Here is a 20,429-nt window from a genome sequence, read left to right on the forward strand (position 1 = left end):
AGACTAGGGTGTGTGAACTATGCATCAGCTGCAGAGTCACTCACAACAACGTCTCACCCCAAAGACGCAGCACAAGGAGGTTCAGTGACTCGCTCAGGGTCCCACACAGCGAGTCAGGGGCTGAGCTGGGATTTGAACCTCCTGGTTAGAAACCTGTTTCTTTAACCACTGGACCACACAGCCTCCTGTGACGCACAGATTTGTGTATCGTCAGAATAAAAATGAGTGTCAAGATTGTGTTTTCTAATAAATTCCCCAATAGAGGTAACACATATACACTGAATAACAAAGAGGCCAAAACAGAGCCCTGAGGAACGCCCCAGTGCACGGTGCCTGTTTCAGGGGTACACAGCCCTGAGGAACGCCCCAGTGCACAGTGCCTGTTTCACGGGTACACAGCCCTGAGGAACGCCCCAGTGCACGGTGCCTGTTTCAGGGGTACACAGCCCTGAGGAACGCCCCAGTGCACAGTGCCTGTTTCACGGGTACACAGCCCTGAGGAACGCCCCAGTGCACGGTGCCTGTTTCAGGGGTACACAGCCCTGAGGAACGCCCCAGAGCACATTGCCTGTTTCAGGGGTACACAGCCCTGAGGAACGCCCCAGTGCACGGTGCCTGTTTCAGGGGTACACAGCCCTGAGGAACGCCCCAGTGCACAGTGCCTGTTTCAGGGGTACACAGCCCTGAGGAACGCCCCAGTGCACAGTGCCTGTTTCAGGGGTACACAGCCCTGAGGAACGCCCCAGAGCACATTGCCTGTTTCAGGGGTACACAGCCCTGAGGAACGCCCCAGTGCACAGTGCCTGTTTCAGGGGTACACAGCCCTGAGGAACGCCCCAGTGCACAGTGCCTGTTTCAGGGGTACACAGCCCTGAGGAACGCCCCAGTGCACAGTGCCTGTTTCAGGGGTACACAGCCCTGAGGAACGCCCCAGTGCACGGTGCCTGTTTCAGGGGTACACAGCCCTGAGGAACGCCCCAGTGCACAGTGCCTGTTTCAGGGGTACACAGCCCTGAGGAACGCCCCAGAGCACATTGCCTGTTTCAGGGGTACACAGCCCTGAGGAACGCCCCAGTGCACAGTGCCTGTTTCAGGGGTACACAGCCCTGAGGAACGCCCCAGAGCACATTGCCTGTTTCAGGGGTACACAGCCCTGAGGAACGCCCCAGTGCACAGTGCCTGTTTCAGGGGTACACAGCCCTGAGGAACGCCCCAGAGCACATTGCCTGTTTCAGGGGTACACAGCCCTGAGGAACGCCCCAGTCCACCTCTCTGTCTCATTGTTAACCCCTTATCTCTCTCTCCCTCCCTCTCTCATTCAGCAGGGTGAAGGAGAGGACCCTGATCTGGGGCAGCCTTGTCTCCGCTGTGGGGATCAGTGTCTCTCTCTCTCTCTCTTTCTCTCTTTGTCCCTCGTTGTTAACCCCTCTCTCCCTCTCTCTCTCAGCAGGGTGAAGGAGAGGACCCTGATCTGGGGCAGCCTTGTCTCCGCTGTGGGAATCAGTGTCCAGGCTTCAGGCTGCACGGATGGAGGTTGGTTACAAGAGACCCTGGAACTGGAACGATACGCTTTTTAAATTTCTTAAGTGTTTTCAAATTTAAAATTTAAAATTTAAGTTTAAAGTTTTAAATGGTAACATGTTAGGAATGTTTCTAACCTATTGGAAAAGCAGCTCAAACCAACTTCCTTCCACACTGCAGCCCAGCGCTCTAACCACTGAGCTCCTCAAACCCACTGCCTTCCACACTGCAGCCCAGCGCTTTCTTTATCTAACCACTAAGCTCCTCAACCCCACTGCCTTCCACACTGCAGCCCAGCGCTTTCTTTATCTAACCACTGAGCTCCTCAAACCCACTGCCTTCCACACTGCAGCCCAGCGCTTTCTTTATCTAACCACTGAGCTCCTCAAACCCACTGCCTTCCACACTGCAGCCCAGCGCTTTCTTTATCTAACCACTGAGCTCCTCAAACCCACTGCCTTCCACACTGCAGCCCAGCGCTTTCTTTATCTAACCACTGAGCTCCTCAAACCCACTGCCTTCCACACTGCAGCCCAGCGCTTTCTTTATCTAACCACTGAGCTCCTCAAACCCACTGCCTTCCACACTGCAGCCCAGCGCTTTCTTTATCTAACCACTGAGCTCCTCAAACCCACTGCCTTCCACACTGCAGCCCAGCGCTATAACCACTGAGCTCCTCAAACCCACTGCCTTCCACACTGCAGCCCAGCGCTTTCTTTATCTAACCACTGAGCTCCTCAAACCCACTGCCTCCACACTGCAGTGTTTGCTTTCTTTCTTGAAGTTGTTCATTGTTTATCTCTGTCTCTCTCTCTCTCTCCTTGTCTCTCTCTCCTCTCTCTCTAGTTTCTTTGACTGCATGTGTTGATTGAGAGTGTTGAAGTTGTTCATTGTTTATCACTGTCTCTCTCTCTCTCTCTCTCTCTCTCTCTCTCTCTCTCTCTCTCTCTCTCTCTGCGTGTGTATGAAAGGGCCCCCTATCCCTCCCTCCCTGTCCTAATTGAGTTATCAACCCCCCTGTCCTCTCCCTTAACTGATCACCCGTCTGTCTCCTCACTGAGACACTAACACGCTCTGTCACACTAACAGGATTATAGCTAAGCACCCCTAATGAGCTTAACATGAAGACTATCAACTCTGACACCTGCACCTCCCTCCCTCCCTCCCTCCCTCCCTCCCCCCCCTGTGCTTTCCAATACTTGTCTATGCTTTACCACGCTTTATTATTCTTTGCTCTGGTTTTACTATGGGCCACTTTTATAAGTGAACAAAGTATAGAAGTCTGGACCAGAACAATCAATACCTAAATGGGATTGAGACCATGTTCATCAATACCCTAAATGGGATTGAAGACCAAATTATTATTTTATTATTATTATTATTATTATTATTATTATTATTCTTATTATATATTATTATTATTATTATGAAATAGTCATTCAGCAGACACTTTTATCCAAAGTGAGACCCAGAGACTAGGGGGGGTGAACTCTGCATCATCAACAACTGCTGCTGCTGCAGAGTCACTTCCAATAGGACCTCAGTTTGTTTCACGTTCGTGAGTAGTGTTGTGCACGACGACGGACGTCTCTGGCAAGGTTACATCACTCCATGGCAGAGCAGTTTGTTTCACTCACTCGACGAGGCCCACAGTGACTGTGTTTGTTTGGGTCAGGCACTGTTCACACACACAAACATACCACACACACACACACACACACACAGAGGGAGTCGGTGGCTGACCCCGGATTTGAACCTGGGGGGCGGCAGACAGTTTACCCAAATCTCATTCAGGAACCCCTTTTGAGGTGTGATTGATTACCTTTCAAGCCAAGAAGAGATTTTCAGTTAATGGGGATGTTTTTGTGATTTATGTATTTCCTCTGGGCTGTAGTGTGGAAGGCAGTGGGTTTGAGGAGCTCAGTGGTTAGATAAAGAAAGCGCTGGGCTGCAGTGTGGAAGGCAGTGGGTTTGAGGAGCTCAGTGGTTAGATAAAGAAAGCGCTGGGCTGCAGTGTGGAAGGCAGTGGGTTTGAGGAGCTCAGTGGTTAGATAAAGAAAGCGCTGGGCTGCAGTGTGGAAGGCAGTGGGTTTGAGGAGCTCAGTGGTTAGATAAAGAAAGCGCTGGGCTGCAGTGTGGAAGGCAGTGGGTTTGAGTAGCTCAGTGGTTAGATAAAGAAAGCGCTGGGCTGCAGTGTGGAAGGCAGTGGGTTTGAGGAGCTCAGTGGTTAGATAAAGAAAGCGCTGGGCTGCAGTGTGGAAGGCAGTGGGTTTGAGGAGCTCAGTGGTTAGAGAAAGCGCTGGGCTGCAGTGTGGAAGGCAGTGGGTTTGAGGAGCTCAGTGGTTAGGGGAGGGGGGGGGGGGGGGGGGGGGGGGGGGGGGGGGTTTGAACAAAGGGGTGATTGTGCCCTCGCTGTTACTGGCAGCTCTGTGAAGGATGCATTGTTTGAAGCAGAGACTGTGACACTGTGTTCAGACACAGGAGTGGAGCCGGTCTCCTCGCTGATCCTCCTTCGTTTTAAACTCTGTCGCAGTGCCTCTCACTCGGTGGAAGGGTTACTCAACCTCAGTAGTGATTTGGATACGACAACATTATCGAACGAGAGGAGGCTGGTCAGCAGCAGATTGAATTCAGCCCCTGAGGTTTACTACACTGTGCTGTGCTTTCACTGTGCTTTACTACACTGTGCTGTGCTTTCACTGTGCTTTACTACACTGTGCTGTGCTTTCACTGTGCTGCTTCACTGTGCTTTACTACACTGTGCTGTGCTGTCACTGTGCTTTACTACACTGTGCTGTGCTTTCACTGTGCTTTACTACACTGTGCTGTGCTTTCACTGTGCTTTACTACACTGTGCTGTGCTTTCACTGTGCCTTCACTGTGCTTTAATACACTGTGCTGTGCTTTTACTGTGCTTTACTACACTGTGCTGTGCTTTCACTGTGCTTTACTACACTGTGCTGTGCTTTCACTGTGCTTTCGCTGTGCTTTACAACACTGTGCTGTGCTTTCACTGTGCTTTACTACACTGTGCTGTGCTTTCACTGTGCTTTACTACACTGTGCTGTACTTATAGTGTGGGACACTTTTATAAGGACTAGTTTACCATGCTTTGTTTTTTTTTGCTTTGCCAGACCTCTCTGTGCTTTACCAGACCTCTCTGTGCTTTACAATGCTTCCCTGTGCTTTACCAGACCTCTCTGTGCTTTACAATGCTTCCCTATGCTTTATCACACCTCTCTGTGCTTTACAATGCTTCCCTGTGCTTTACCAGACCTCTCTGTGCTTTATAATGCTTCACTATGCTTTACCATACCTCTCTGTGCTTTACAGTGCTTGCCTATGCTTCTCTATGCTTTCTCTGTGCAGTATCACACTCTGGGTTTAACAGACAGTAACATTAGGGGAGCAGAGGAAGGGAGGGAGGTGGGGGGGGGTTGCCATTGTGTGCTTGTCATCACTAAACGAGACGAGAGTGCGAGTGACTAGTCTGTATGCAATGGCTCCCAAGACTCACTGGCATGAGAGAATGGGGGGGGGGGGGGGGGGGGGCCAGGGAAAGGCAGAGAAAGGGCCACCCAACACAACAACACAAACACACACTTGAGCGAGAGGGAGAGTTTTTGTGTGTTGTGAGAGGAGTATGCTCTCCACAGCACTGGGCTTTTACAATCGGACTCAGTAAAGAGGGCCTTTTGGTTTTTGTTGTATTTTGTTGTTTGTATTTATTGTCTTGGTCAGCAGTATGTACGAGAAGCAGAACGGATATCACCGCGAGTTTGCTGAAAGGTAACGAGCAGAATCGCTTCCAAATAAAAGCTTGCATTTGCCTTAAAAGAGTTAGAAACTCATTGCTTGGTTTTTGTAAAGAAAAACATTTTGGGCTGTAATAATAATAATTAATAATAATACTTTTTTACATGCTTTATTTGTGTTTAAAGTTTTGTATATGATAGATAGAGAGATCGATAGCTAGATATAGGTAGATCATTTTATCTAATGTTCATGTCAAAAAACGTCCTTAATTTTGTATTCATGCATCTTTTTTGACAAGGTTCCTTTCAAGGTTCAAACAAAATATTTAGTATGTCCTTATATATATATCTTTATGTGAGATTTATAATGTTCACATAAGATTCAAATGTGTTGTTCCAAATTTATTATATTATAAAAATAAAATCATATATATATATATATATATATATATATATATATATATATATATATATTATATATAATATATTAATATATATATACTTTAAAAGTCTGTATATATATATATAGTTTGTGTCGCGTCATCTACTCAGACAATAGCCCTTCAGCTGTGCAGAAAGAGAAGTCAAACACAGCGCAGTAGAACTCCTTCGTGTTTCTTGCTTGCTTGCTTGCTTGCTGTGTCACACAGTTTGTTATAAAAGCTTTTCCAGAGGGAGGTGACCCTGTGGAGCGCTGAATCCTTTACCCCCGTAGCCGTCGGGCACTCCTCTCTGTATTTCTGTGTGTGTGTGTTTGCTGCTGCCCTGCTCGCTGTGTCGTGTGCTGGTTTGAAACCTCAGTGCCCTGAACGATCCCTTCCATCTGGGGCTGTGAGCTGGGACAGGCGTGGCAGGTCAGGGGTTAAGGGTGTCCGCAATTTGAGTGACAGCTCCTGTCTCCATCGACACTTCGTTGAGTCTGTTGTGTCGGAGATGTTGCTGGTCTCTGTTGAATTATGCACAGCTAGGTTACCATGGCGTTTTTGCACATTCCCCCCATGTTTTTCTCATGGTTATACTCTGCATGTACTAACATAGCTTGCCCTGGTTTGCCACGTTTACCAGACCTCTCTGTGCTTTACAATGCTTCCCTATTCTTTACCAGACCTCTCTGTGCTTTACAATGCTTCCCTGTGCTTTACCAGACCTCTCTGTGCTTTACAATGCTTCCCTATGCTTTACCAGACCTCTCTGTGCTTTACAATGCTTCCCTATGCTTTAGCAGACCTCTCTGTGCTTTACAATGCTTCCCTATGCTTTACCAGACCTATCTGTGCTTTACAATGCTTCCCTGTGCTTTACCAGACCTCTCTGTGCTTTACAATGCTTCCCTGTGCTTTACCAGACCTCTCTGTGCTTTACAATGCTTCCCTATGCTTTATCAGACCTCTCTGTGCTTTACAATGCTTCCCTGTGCTTTACCAGACCTCTCTGTGCTTTACAATGCTTCCCTATGCTTTACCAGACCTCTCTGTGCTTTACAATGCTTCCCTGTGCTTTACCAGACCTCTCTGTGCTTTACAATGCTTCCCTATGCTTTACCAGACCTCTCTGTGCTTTACAATACTTTCCTATGCTTTACCAGACCTCACTGTGCTTTACAATGCTTCCCTATGCTTTACCAGACCTCTTTGTGCTTTACAATGCTTCCCTATGCTTTACCAGCCCTCTCTGTGCTTTACAATGCTTCCCTATGCTTTACCATACCTCACTGTGCTTTACAATGCTTCCCTATGCTTTACCTGACCTCTCTGTGCTTTACAATGCTCCCCTATGCTTTACCAGACCTCTCTGTGCTTTACAATGCTTCCCTATGCTTTACCATACCTCTCTGTGCTTTACAATGCTTCCCTATGCTTTACCAGACCTCTCTGTGCTTTACAATGCTTCCCTGTGCTTTACCAGACCTCTCTGTGCTTTACAATGCTTCCCTATGCTTTACCAGACCTCTCTGTGCTTTACAATGCTTCCCTGTGCTTTACCAGACCTCTCTGTGCTTTACAGTGCTTCCCTATGCTTTACCAGACCTCTCTGTGCTTTACAATGCTTCCCTGTGCTTTACCAGACCTCTCTGTGCTTTACAATGCTTCCCTATGCTTTACCAGACCTCTCTGTGCTTTACAATGCTTCCCTATGCTTTACCAGACCTCTTTGTGCTTTACAATGCTTCCCTATGCTTTACCAGCCCTCTCTGTGCTTTACAATGCTTCCCTATGCTTTACCATACCTCTCTGTGCTTTACAATGCTTCCCTATGCTTTACCTGACCTCTCTGTGCTTTACAATGCTTCCCTATGCTTTACCAGACCTCTCTGTGCTTTACAATGCTTCCCTATGCTTTACCAGACCTCTCTGTGCTTTACAATGCTCCCCTATGCTTTACCAGACCTCTCTGTGCTTTACAATGCTTCCCTATGCTTTACCAGACCTCTCTGTGCTTTACAATGCTTCCCTATGCTTTACCAGACCTCTCTGTGCTTTACAATGCTTCCCTGTGCTTTACCAGACCTCTCTGTGCTTTACAATGCTTCCCTATGCTTTACCAGACCTCTCTGTGCTTTACAATGCTTCCCTGTGCTTTACCAGACCTCTCTGTGCTTTACAATGCTTCCCTATGCTTTACCAGACCTCTCTGTGCTTTACAATGCTTCCCTATGCTTTACCAGACCTCTCTGTGCTTTACAATGCTTCCCTATGCTTTACCAGACCTCTCTGTGCTTTACAATGCTTCCCTATGCTTTACCAGACCTCTCTGTGCTTTACAATGCTTCCCTATGCTTTACAATGCTTCCCTATGCTTTACCTGACCTCTCTGTGCTTTACAATGCTCCCCTATGCTTTACCAGACCTCTCTGTGCTTTACAATGCTTCCCTATGCTTTACCAGACCTCTGTGCTTTACAATGCTTCCCTATGCTTTACCAGACCTCTCTGTGCTTTACAATGCATCCCTATGCTTTCGTTGTGCTTTATTACACTGTGTTGTGCTTTTACTGTGGGGAAACTTTTCTAAGGGTTAGTTTACCCTGGTTTGTTTAACACGCTGGACCGTAACTCTCTGTGTTTCGGCATGCTTCCATTGCAAGTAAGCTAGCAGTGTGCTGTGTTGAATTGTACGCTGTCTGGACGATCTCAGCAGGGTGACCTGTGAATTGAACCCAGCTGACACTCATGCATTTAATCTCACCGTGAACCCAGCAGGGGGGCAAACAGAACCTGGCTGGCTGTCGCTTCCAGTTACAGAGTCAGGGTCACATTATACAGACTAATGGGGCTCTTGGCACAGACTGTCATCTGTACTGTACCTCTCTGTGCTGGGCTTTGACTGTGAGAAGGGGGGCTGGTTCATTCTCTTCTCTGCGCTTTACTACACTGTGCTGTGCTTTTAGCAGGGGGATAGCAAAGCAGTACACTCTGAGAAGGGGGCTGGTTCATTATCGTCCCTGTGCTTTATTATACTTGGCGCGTCTAGTTTTTCGGGTTTTATTTTTGATCACGTGATGTCCCTTTTAACATATTTTTGAGCCGATTCACTTTCTTAATCAAACACTAATTCCCAAAGGAAGCTGTTTCTTTTCCCCCTCATATCTTGATGGAGTTCACAAACGACGTGCATTTTGATCTCGCCTGATTCTATTTGAACCTGCGTTTCATTGCGGCACTCTTTTTTTTTTTAGGATGCCGCAGGTTAGGATGACAGCGAGTTCTGTCTACGACGACAGAGTGATAGTGTGAGTGAGGATAGCAATCAGCTGAGGAACACGCTCTGATTGCAGTCCTCCTGTGTCTCTGTAGGAAGATCTCCCTGCATTGTAAATGCCCTCTGAAGATCACGCTGTGCGCTCTGTGTATTGCTTAGTCTCTCAGTGTATATCTGTGTATTGCTCAGTCTCTCAGTGTATATCAGTGTCTCTCTCTGTGTGTCTCTGTAGGAAGATCTGCCTGCATTGTAAATGCCCTCGTGAGGATCACGCTGTGCGCTCTGTCCCGGGCGATCTGGAGAGGATGATGCTGAAGCTGGTCTCTGGTTTCCAGCGGCACTCCATCTCCGACGATGACTCGGGCTGTGCATCTGAGGAGTACGCCTGGGTCCCCCCTGGACTCAAACCGGAACAGGTACCCCCATACACTGCACCCCGACATTCTGCACCCATGTACACTGCACCCTTATAGACTGCACCCCAAAATGCTGCACCCCCATACAGTGCACCCCGACATGCTGCACCCATGTACACTGCACCCTTATACACTGCACCCCAACATGCTGCACCCCTGTACACTGCACCCTTATACACTGCACTGGTGTTCATTTGTTAACCTTCTCTTAAAAAGAAACAAAACAAAACAAAAAATTAAACAGAAACTATAATTTCAAATCAGCTCCAGGCTGCTAGCGCCATCTTCTGGTTTGGAGTTGAAACTTCAGTGAGTCCTATTTTGAGGCAATTTGGTGTGTGTGTCTGTTTGTGTTTGTCTATCTGTCAGTGTTTGTCTATTTGCATGTGTGTTTGTGTTTGTCTGTCTGTCAGTGTTTGTCTATTTGCGTCTGTGTGTGTGTTTATGCCTGCGCATGTCTATGCACTCCGGACATCCACATTCACACACATCAATGGTCTTGTTCCACACTCTGAGACACTCTGAGTGTGCAGTGTGAGAGAGTGCAGGGTGTGAGAGTGCAGGGTGTGAGTGTGCAGGGTGTGAGTGTGCTTGCTCTTATCTTTACTGACCCGTCTCCTCCTCCTCTCTCACGCTGTGTTGTCTCTCTGTCTCTGTGTTTAGGTGTATCAGTACTTCAGCTGTCTCCCTGAGGACCGGGTTCCCTACATCAACAGCCCTGGAGAGCACTATAGGATCAAACAGCTGCTGTACCAGCTCCCCGCACACGACAGCGAGGTAAAGAGATGCACACTGAGAGAGACGCACAGAGAGAGAGACACACACACTGACAGCTGCTGCACCAGCTCAAATCCTGGCTCAGCCAGTGACTCACTGTGTGTGTGAGTGTGACCCTGAGCAAGTCACTTCACCTCCTTGTGCTCCGTCCTTCGGATGAGACATAAAACAAACAAGGTCCTATTGGAAGTGACTCTGCAGCAGCAGCAGTTGTTGATGATGCAGAGTTCACCCCCCCTAGTCTCTGTGAGTCGCTTTGGATAAAAGCAATAACTAATTAATAATAATAATAATAATAATATAATAATAATAGTATATTGACATCATGGTTTTGTGTATTGGCCACGACTAACTGTTGTGAATATTTTATTATTAATAATAATAATAATAATAATAATAATAATAGTGATGGTGGTTTTGTGTTGCCAGCCTCAGTACTGCAACTCTCTGTGTGAGGAGGAGAAAAAGGAGCTGAGAGTTTTCAGCCAGCAGAGGAAAAGAGAGAACCTGGGGAGAGGCAGTGTGAGACTGTTCCCTGTGACCATGACTGGTGCCATCTGTGAGCAGGTACTGAGAGATGCACACCGAGATACTGAAAGATACTGAGAGATAGACACCGAGATACTGAAAGATACTCACTGAGATACACACTGAGATACTGAGAGATACACACTGAGAGATGCACACTGAGATACTGAGAGATACACACTGAGAGATACACACTGAGAGACACACTGAGATACTGAGAGATACACACTGAGATACACACTGAGACTACTGAGAGATACACTCTGAGATACTGAAAGATACACACTGAGATACTGAAAGATACTCGCTGAGATACACACTGAGATACTGAGAGATGCACACTGAGATACTGAAAGATACTCGCTGAGATACACACTGAGATACTGAAAGATACTCACTGAAATACTGAAAGATACTCGCTGAGATACACACTGAGATACTGAGAGATACACACTGAGATACTGAGAGATGCACACTGAGATACTGAGAGATACACACTGAGAGATACACACTGAGATACTGAGAGATACACACTGAGATACTGAAAGATACTCGCTGAGATGCACACTGAGATACTGAAAGATACTCGCTGAGATACACTGAGATACTGAAAGATACTGAAAGATACACACCGAGAGACTGAAAGATACTCGCTGAGATACACACTGAGATACTGAGAGATACACACTGAGATACACACTGAGATACACACTGAGAGATGCACACTGAGATACTGAGAGATACACACTGAGAGATACACACTGAGATACTGAGAGATACACACTGAGATACTGAAAGATACTCGCTGAGATACACACTGAGATACTGAGAGATACACACTGAGAGATGCACACTGAGATACTGAGAGATACACACTGAGAGATACACACTGAGATACTGAGAGATACACACTGTGATACTGAGAGATACACACTGAGATACTGAAAGATACTCGCTGAGATACACACTGAGAGATACACACTGAGATACTGAGAGATACACACTGAGATACTGAAAGATACTCGCTGAGATACACTGAGATACTGAAAGATACTGAGAGATACACACCGAGAGACTGAAAGATACTCGCTGAGATACACACTGAGATACTGAAAGATACTCGCTGAGATACACACTGAGATACTGAGAGATACACACTGAGATATGCACACTGAGATACTGAGAGATGCACACTGAGATACTGAAAGATACTGAGAGATACACACCGAGATACTGAAAGATACTCGCTGAGATACACACTGAGATACTGAGAGATACATGCCGAGATACTGAGAGATACACACTGAGATATGCACACTGAGATACTGAGAGCTAGACACTGAGATACTGAGATACTGAGAGATACACACCGAGATACTGAAAGATACTCGCTGAGATACATACTGAGATACTGAGAGATAGACACTGAGATACTGAGAGATACTGAGAGATACACACCGAGATACTGAGAGATACACACTGAGATACTGAAAGATACTCGCTGAGATACACTGAGATACTGAGAGATACAGACTGAGATACTGAAAGATACTCGCTGAGATACACACTGAGATACTGAGAGATACAGACTGAGATACTGAAAGATACTCACTGAGATACACACTGAGATACTGAAAGATACTCACTGAGATACTGCAAGATACTCGCTGATATACACACTGAGATACTGAAAGATACTCGCTGAGACTCACACTGAGATACTGAGAGATACAGACTGAGATACTGAAAGATACTCGCTGAGATACACACTGAGATACTGAAAGATACTCGCTGAGACTCACACTGAGATACTGAGAGATACAGACTGAGATACTGAAAGATACTCGCTGAGACTCACACTGAGATACTGAGAGATACAGACTGAGATACTGAAAGATACTAGCTGAGATACACACTGAGAGATACACTGAGATATTGAGAGATACGCACTGAAATACTGAGAGATACACAGAGATACACACTGAGAGATACCCGGAGATACTGAGAGCTACATGAGATGCTGAGAGATACACATCAAGATACTGAGAGATACACACTCGGAGATACACACTGAGATACCATGTGGAGCCTCTATGTCTGAGACTACAATGACGATATGAGCGAGACTATATGATACTGTTAAGATACACGCATAGTACACACTGACTATATACACTCTATATGATGCGTACGCACTGACTACTGAGACGATACACAGAGTGTATGGTGTGACTCTGTACGGAGGACTACTGAGAGCTACATGAGATCTCGATGATACTCGTTACGACTATCTATGTAGTGAGAGATGACTCTCGGAGAGTGTGTAGCTCTGATGCACTGTGTGACTTCCGTGACGTTATAGCGTCTATATATATATCTACATATAATATATATATTAATATATATAGATATATACCACTATATGTGGCTTGACATGACACTTTGGTGAGAGGAAACGTGTGTGACCCGAGGACTGTGCCTTCTGGGTGATCACTCTGGTTTGCCTCTCGTGTTGCATCTCCTCTCCTTTGCACACACACACACACACACACACAGTGTGACCTGTGCTGTTTCTCCCCCTTCAGTGTGGGAAGCAGATCCGGGGTGGCGATATCGCTGTGTTTGCGAGCCGGGCGGGGCACGGAGCCTGCTGGCACCCCCAGTGCTTCCAGTGCAGCACCTGCCAGGAGCTGCTGGTGGAGCTCATCTACTTCTACCAGGAGGGCAAGATCTACTGTGGGAGACATCACGCTGAGAGACTGAAACCACGATGCCAGGCCTGTGATGAGGTGAGGGGAGAGGGGAGAGGAGATAGACTGAAACCACACTGCCAGACCTGCGATGAGGTGAGGGGCGAGGGAGGGAGGAGAGGGGAGAGGGGAGAGGAGATAGACTGAAACCACACTGCGAGGCCTGCGATGAGGTGAGGGGAGAGGGGAGAGGAGATAGACTGAAACCACACTGCCAGGCCTGCGGAGAGGAGAGAGTGGAGAGGGGAGAGGGGAGAGGGGAAGGTGATGACGCTCGAGTCGAAGCTACTCCACTCTCCATCTAAGGTAGAGGGCCCTCTCCCTGAGCCTACTCCTCTATGACTGTTGACTTTGGTGTGACGGTCCGGGGAGACGAGACTAGACTGAAACAACTCTCCCCTGCCCCCTCTCCCCTATATGACTTTGGTGTGACGGTCGATAGACGAGAGTGGAAGAGGACTCAGATCTCATCCTTTATGCGCCTACTATCCATGGGTGTGACGGTCGGAAGAGACCGAAGACTGAACCACTGCCCTCTCCCCTCTCCTCTAGGCCTCTGACTTTGGTGAGCAGTGAGGTGAGGGAAGAGGGGAGAGGGGAGAGGGGAGAGGAAATAGACTGAAACCACACTGCCAGGCCTGCGATGAGGTGAGGGGAGAGGGGAGAGGAGATAGACTGAAACCACACTGCCAGGCCTGCGATGAGGTGAGGGGAGAGGGGAGAGGGGAGAGGGGAGAGGAGATAGACTGAAACCACACTGCCAGGGTTGCTATAAGGTGAGGGGAGAGGGGAGAGGAGATAGACTGAAACCACACTGCCAGGCCTGCGATAAAGTGAGGGGAGAGGGGAGAGGAGATAGACTGAAACCACACTGCCAGGCCTGCTATAAGGTAAGGGGAGAGGGGAGAGGGGAGAGGAGATAGACTAAAACCACACTGCTAGGCCTGCGGAGAGGAGAGAGTGGAGAGTGGAGAGGGGAGAGGGGAGAGGGGATAGACTGAAACCACGCTGCCGTGCCTGCGATGAGGTGACGGGAGAGATGAGGGGTGGGTGAGAGAGAGAGAGAGAGAGAGAGAGAGATATTGAAACCACGCTGCCAGGCCTGTGATGAGGGGATGAGGTGAGGAGAGAGATGAGGGGGTGAGGGAGAGAGAGGGGAGAGATGAGGGAGTGAGGGAGAGAGAGGGGAGAGATGAGGGAGGGAGGGAGAGGGAGAGACTGAGGCCGCGCTGTTGTGTCCCGCAGGTGATCCTGGCAGCCGAGTGCACGGAGGCGGAGGGCCGGCACTGGCACATGAAGCACTTCTGCTGTTTGGAGTGTGAGGCAGCGCTAGGGGGGCAGCGCTACACGGCTGTTTGGAGTGTGAGGCAGCGCTAGGGGGGCAGCGCTACATCATGAGAGAGAGCCGGCCATACTGCTGCCCCTGTTACCAGAGTCTGTACGCAGAGTACTGCGACACCTGCGGAGAGAACATTGGTAACACAGCCTGTGTGTGTGTGTCTGCCTGTGTGTGTGTGTCTGTCTGTCTGTGTGTGTCTGTCTGTCTGTCTCTGTTTGTTTGTCTGTGTGTCTGCCTGTCTGTATGTGTGCGTGTTTGTCTGTGTGTGTCTGTGTGTCTGTCTGCCTGCCTGTCTGTTTGTCTATGTGTGTTTGTGTCTGTCTGTCTCTGTAAAACAGAATTTATTTGTCCATTGATCAACCCTCCCGCTCCCCTCCCCTCCCTCTCTGTATATTGTTCAGTGTGTTTCTCAATGCATTAGTATATTGTTTCGTTTGTTGCTCAGCCCCCTCCCTCACTCCCTCCCTCTCTCTCAGGTATTGACCGGGGTCAGATGGCATACGAGGGTCAGCACTGGCACGCCACGGCCGAGTGTTTCTGCTGCTCTCGCTGCGGGCTGGCTCTCCTGGGGCGCCCCTTCCTCCCCAAGCAGGGCCTCATCTTCTGCTCCCGCGCCTGCAGCCTCGGGGAGGACCCCGACAACTCGGACTCCTGCGACTCCGCCTTCCAGAGCGGCAGCGACCCCTGCAGGACCGGAGGAGGCAAGGCAGGCAGGAGAGGGAGCGGTGCTGCCACCTGCAGGCGGGAGGAGAGAACTGCGGCCAGGAGAGAGGAGGAGCACAGGAAAATGATGGAAGAGGAAAGGAGTATTGGGAAGGGAGGTAAGGGGGGGGGGGTAATAATAATAATTGTCTTTTATTGTTATAGCAGATGCAGTTTCAGTAGCTTTTTCTGGGAATATGTGTGTGTGTGCGTTGAAAGTGCATTCTGGGTAGAGAGAGTGTGTGCTCCTACAGTATTTAGGGAGGTGCTGATTTGAAATGCGTGCTTCTCTCTCTCTCTCTCTCTCTCTCTGGAAGTGGTAGGACTCTGGTTTTAAGCTGCGATAAAAAGGAGTTAAAGTTTTTTTGTAAGAATCATGACTTTCATTGGCTGCACATTAACATTGTGTGTGTGTGTGTGTTTGCGTGCCTATCCCGCATTATTTCAATGTTTAATTAGCTCGCAATATTAAAGCCATAGGGATCAATATTGAGTGATCAATGGATTATTGTTGCTTCTCCAGTTTCAGCAGCAGTGCAGCTGACTCTTCTCCAGACCACGCCCAGCGCAGTGGGGACACCCAATGGCATCCACACCAAGAGATCTGCAGCCAATCAGGAGCTGGAGGCGGACCCACCGCTAAGCCGCGGTGGACTGAGGGGCTCCGCCTCCAGGGCTGAGCGGCCAGTCAGCTGCCTGGGCTTCTCTGAGGAGCAACAACTTGGCCACGCCCCTCTGCGCCGGACTTCTCGTGGCACGTCAACGTCACAAGATTCGGGGGGCAAACAGGAGCCCAGAGCCGGGACAGGTGAGCACTGGGAAAACTGGGAGAGATATAGTTTATTTGATAGCTCAGACTCCTGGCTCCTGATCATTTCAATATTAATAATAATAGACTTCATCGAGGGGAGTTCTGAACCCCAAGACAGCAGTAGCAGGGCTAGTGTGAGTTTCTAACCCTGCTCAAACTCCTGGCTCCTGATCATTTCAATATTAATAATAATAGACTTCACTGAGGGGAGTTCTGAACCCCAGGACTGGGTGCAGCAGCAGCAGCAGCCGGGCTGGTGTGAGTTTCTAACCCTGCTCAAACTCCTGGCTCCTGATCATTTCAATATTAATAATAATAGACTTCATTGAGGGGAGTTCTGAACCCCAGGACTGGGTGTAGCAGCAGCAGTAGCAGGGCTAGTGTGAGTTTCTAACTCTCTGTCTCTCTTTCTCTCCCTCTCTGTCTCTCTCCTCTCCTCTCTGTCTCTCTATCTCTCTCTTCTCTCCTCTCTCTGTCTCTCTCTCTCCTCTCTCACTATCTCTGTCTGTCTCTTTCTCATTGTCTCTCTCCCTTCTCTCTCTCTCTCCCTCTCTTCTCTCCTGTCTCTCCTCTCTCTGTCTCTCTCTCTCGCTCTCCCCTCTCTTCTCTCCTGTCTCTCTATTCTCTCCTCTGTCTCTCTCTCTCCCCTCTCTCTCTTCTCTCCTGTCTCTCTCTTCTCTCCTCTCTCTCTGTCTCTCTCTCTCTCTCAGATACCTGGAGACCTCCTCACTCTCAGCACTACTCGATGACAGACCTGGATAGCCACCCCCCTCCAAGCCCCTCCCCTCCTCCCCTGGAGCCCCCCCGTGACCTCTCACCCCAGCTCTCCCGCTCCACCTCGGCACGGGTCAGCTTCCGGGAGCCAATCAGCATCTGCTTCCAGGCCCCAGAGGTAGAGGAAGAGGAAGAGGAAAAGGTGGGGGAGCGGGACTTACAGCAGCAGCAGGAGGAGAAGGAAGAGGAGGAGGAGGAGGAGGAGGGCGGCGGCAGGAAGAACGGGTTCCCCCGGCATCCATTCAGAGGGGAGGTGCCTGACATGGATCTTCTCGGTGAGTGGTTGGATTATGATTATTGCAGCAGAGATGGAAATAAAACTCCCATGTGTACCTCTCTGTTCTTTACAATGCTTCCCTATGCTTTACCAGACCTCTCTGTGCTTTACAATGCTTCCCTGTGCTTTACCAGACCTCTCTGTGCTTTACAATGCTTCACTATGCTTTACCAGACCTCTCTGTGCTTTACAATGCTTCCCTGTGCTTTACCAGACCTCTCTGTGCTTTACAATGCTTCCCTATGCTTTACCAGACCTCTCTGTGCTTTACAATGCTTCCCTGTGCTTTACCAGACCTCTCTGTGCTTTACAATGCTTCCCTATGCTTTACCAGACCTCTCTGTGCTTTACAATGCTTCACTGTGCTTTACCAGACCTCTCTGTGCTTTACAATGCTTCCCTGTGCTTTACCAGACCTCTTTGATTTACAGTGTTTCCCTATGCTTTACCAGACCTCTGTGATTTACAATGTTTCCCTATGCTTTACCAGACCTCTCTGTGCTTTACAATGCTTTCCTATGCTTTTCCACACCTCTGTGTGCTTTACAATGCTTCCCTGTGCTTTACCAGACCTCTGTGATTTACAATGTTTCCCTATGCTTTACCAGACCTCTCTGTGCTTTACAATACTTTCCTATGCTTTTCCACACCTCTGTGCTTTACAATGCTTCCCTGTGCTTTACCACACCTCTCTGTGCTTTACAATGCTTCCCTGTGCTTTACCAGACCTCTTTGATTTACAGTGTTTCCCTATGCTTTACCAGACCTCTGTGATTTACAATGTTTCCCTATGCTTTACCAGACCTCTCTGTGCTTTACAATGCTTTCCCACACCTCTGTGTGCTTTACAATGCTTCCCTGTGCTTTACCACACCTCTCTGTGCTTTACAATGCTTCCCTATGCTTTACCAAACCTCTGTGTGCTTTACAATGCTTCCCTGTGCTTTACCACACCTCTCTGTGCTTTACAATGCTTCACTATGCTTTACCAGACCTCTCTGTGCTTTACAATGCTTCCCTATGCTTTACCAGACCTCTGTGCTTTACAATGCTTCATGCTTTGCTGTGATTTCACTATGGGACTGTCCTCATTAATGCTGAATTGTGAAGCTGTCCTACTCTGTGAGATCTTTAGTTAGCTGCCTGGAGGAAGGGCGGATCGTCTAGCCACGGTCTCCCAGAGGTTTAATTTCCCAGACTGATTAATGGTTCAGGATTGTTTTTTGTTTTTCCTGTCCGAGCCATGCTGGCACCAGAATGGCCTTTTCTTGTAGAATTTCTCATGTTCTAATAATGTTTTGCTCTTTACAGAAAAACAAAAAACAAAATAACATTTCTCTTTTTTTTTTTTTTTTTTTTTAAATTCCATTCCCAGATGGGACATCCCATCCATTCCCAGATGGGGACATCCCATCACCGCAGGCTTCCGAAGACAGAGGTCCTCCGACGGAGGTGCTGGCGAGCTCTGGCAGCTTTGGGACGGGACCCCGCTGTCGTGGCTGGAGGAACGAGAGGCCCGGGATACACACCGGGGAGGACACACACACCCCCATCCCGCATGCAGATCGCTCCGGCCACACCGCTGGGCTGAGCATCCACTCGGACCGCACAGCGCACCCACCCTGCCACCGGAGGGAGCCCCACAGCCACTACTGCTCCTCCAGCTCCTCCTCATCGGACTCCGAAGAAGAGGGCTTCTTCCTGGGGGAGCCCATCCCCCTGCCCCCCCAGCTGCGCGGCCCACCCCCCAGGACTAAAGAGGATCGGGGCAGAGGGGGCGAGCAGAGAACAGCGGGGAGAAGAGGGGGCAAGAGGAGGAAGGGGAACAGCGGGAGCGGCAAAGACAGGGATAAAAACTGCATCATGTCTTAAAGGAATGGGACTGAGACACATTGAGACACACACTGAGACTGAGACACCTTGAGACACACACACTGGACACACACACACACACACACCATGGAACTCACACACACACTGATTGTGTTGTGACACAGACACACACTGACACACACACACACACGAACATCACTGAGACACACACACATTGACACACACTGCATCAGTAAGATGACTGAAACTGCCAAACTTTAAATGATTATTATTATTATTATTATTATTATTATTATTATTATTATTATTGTCAGTTGACAACACTATTATATTATAACTGTAGTGTTTGAAAATGAATTTGAAAGAATCCTTGCTAGTGCTGAGAAGGAATGCGTTTCATTGTTGTTGGCGCTCCAGCGCTCACGTTGCTGATTCGAGGTGAGCTGATAGATTTGACAGCGAGTCTCAAAACAGTGGCTCACTGTGTCTGGGACGTGCTGTTTGATAACGTTGTAAAAAAGAGAGTCCGGAACGAGAGTCCTATGTTGTTAGCGATTGAATTGTACTGAATTTTATATTGTTAAATTATTATTATTATAAATTTATATAGAGGGGGGTGGGAGGTGTGTCAGTTATAAAAATATATATTATTATTATTATTAGTTTTCAAAAGTCCCTTCAGCCACTTCTGTGTATTCCCAGGATCAGCACACTTGGCTGGTTGTTGGTGCAACACGGACTGATTCCCTGTAAAACGCTCTCTTAGTCTGGCTGTGGCAGACAGGGTCTGAATAAAAACATTTAAAAAAAAAATGATGTCCAGCAATCTTAATTGCTGTGTAATCTACAAACATGTGCTGAATTAAAAGGGCTGCGTTTATACCAGAGAGAAGTGTATGGGCTTGTGAGAGAACGAGAGGCTCTTCTACTCTCTGATCAGCCTCCCTCTGCTCTGTGCTGGTGGAACAGTGATAGAGAACGAGAAAGGGATGCTCTTCTACTCTCTGAGCAGCCTCCCTCTGTGCTGGTGGGGTAGAGAGAGGGAGGGAGGCTTTTCTATTCTCTGAATAGATAGCACTGTCAATAGCACAGCATGGGACCGATTCACCTGCCATAGCACTGTCAATAGCACAGCATGGGACCGATTCACCTGCCATAGCACTGTCAATAGCACACCCCATGTAAACATTAAAAAAGCTGGAACACAGAGCTATACCAGAGACCGCTCTGACAGAGTCCAGAAACAGG

At 48.3% G+C, this 20,429-nt stretch overlaps 1 protein-coding gene and 1 long non-coding RNA gene across 2 annotated transcripts in view; both read left to right on the forward strand.

Moving 5' to 3' along the window:
* The window catches only part of LOC121329133, an 8,775-nt gene extending 5,931 nt beyond the window's left edge, over nt 1–2,844 (forward strand). Inside the window, exons 2-3 of the long non-coding RNA XR_005951740.1 lie at nt 1,323–1,533; nt 2,493–2,844. This is a non-coding gene — a long non-coding RNA (uncharacterized LOC121329133). The remainder of the gene's footprint in view (nt 1–1,322; nt 1,534–2,492) is intronic.
* Nucleotides 2,845–5,175: 2,331 nt separating this feature from the next.
* On the forward strand, nt 5,176–19,300 carry prickle3 (prickle homolog 3). The gene is made up of 11 exons (XM_041274122.1): nt 5,176–5,310; nt 9,207–9,390; nt 10,054–10,167; nt 10,597–10,734; nt 13,281–13,484; nt 14,691–14,768; nt 14,813–14,921; nt 15,261–15,605; nt 16,010–16,294; nt 17,008–17,346; nt 18,724–19,300. The coding sequence occupies exons 1-11, from the start codon at nt 5,267–5,269 to the stop codon at nt 19,218–19,220; spliced, it is 2,337 nt and encodes a 778-aa protein (XP_041130056.1). The 5' UTR covers nt 5,176–5,266; the 3' UTR covers nt 19,221–19,300.
* The last annotated feature ends 1,129 nt before the right edge of the window (nt 19,301–20,429 follow it).

This window comes from Polyodon spathula, chromosome 16 (assembly GCF_017654505.1).
Source record: "Polyodon spathula isolate WHYD16114869_AA chromosome 16, ASM1765450v1, whole genome shotgun sequence".
NCBI lineage: Eukaryota > Metazoa > Chordata > Actinopteri > Acipenseriformes > Polyodontidae > Polyodon > Polyodon spathula.

Excerpts from the sequence above, each read along its gene's own strand:
- prickle3 (XM_041274122.1), top strand. The coding sequence starts at position 5,267 with ATGTACGAGAAGCAGAACGGATATCACCGCGAGTTTGCTGAAAG. Across the intron at positions 14,769-14,812 it reads TCTGCTGTTTGGAGTGTGAG|GCAGCGCTAGGGGGGCAGCG; the intron begins GCAGCGCTAGGG and ends TTGGAGTGTGAG. Across the intron at positions 16,295-17,007 it reads GGAGCCCAGAGCCGGGACAG|ATACCTGGAGACCTCCTCAC; the intron begins GTGAGCACTGGG and ends TCTCTCTCTCAG.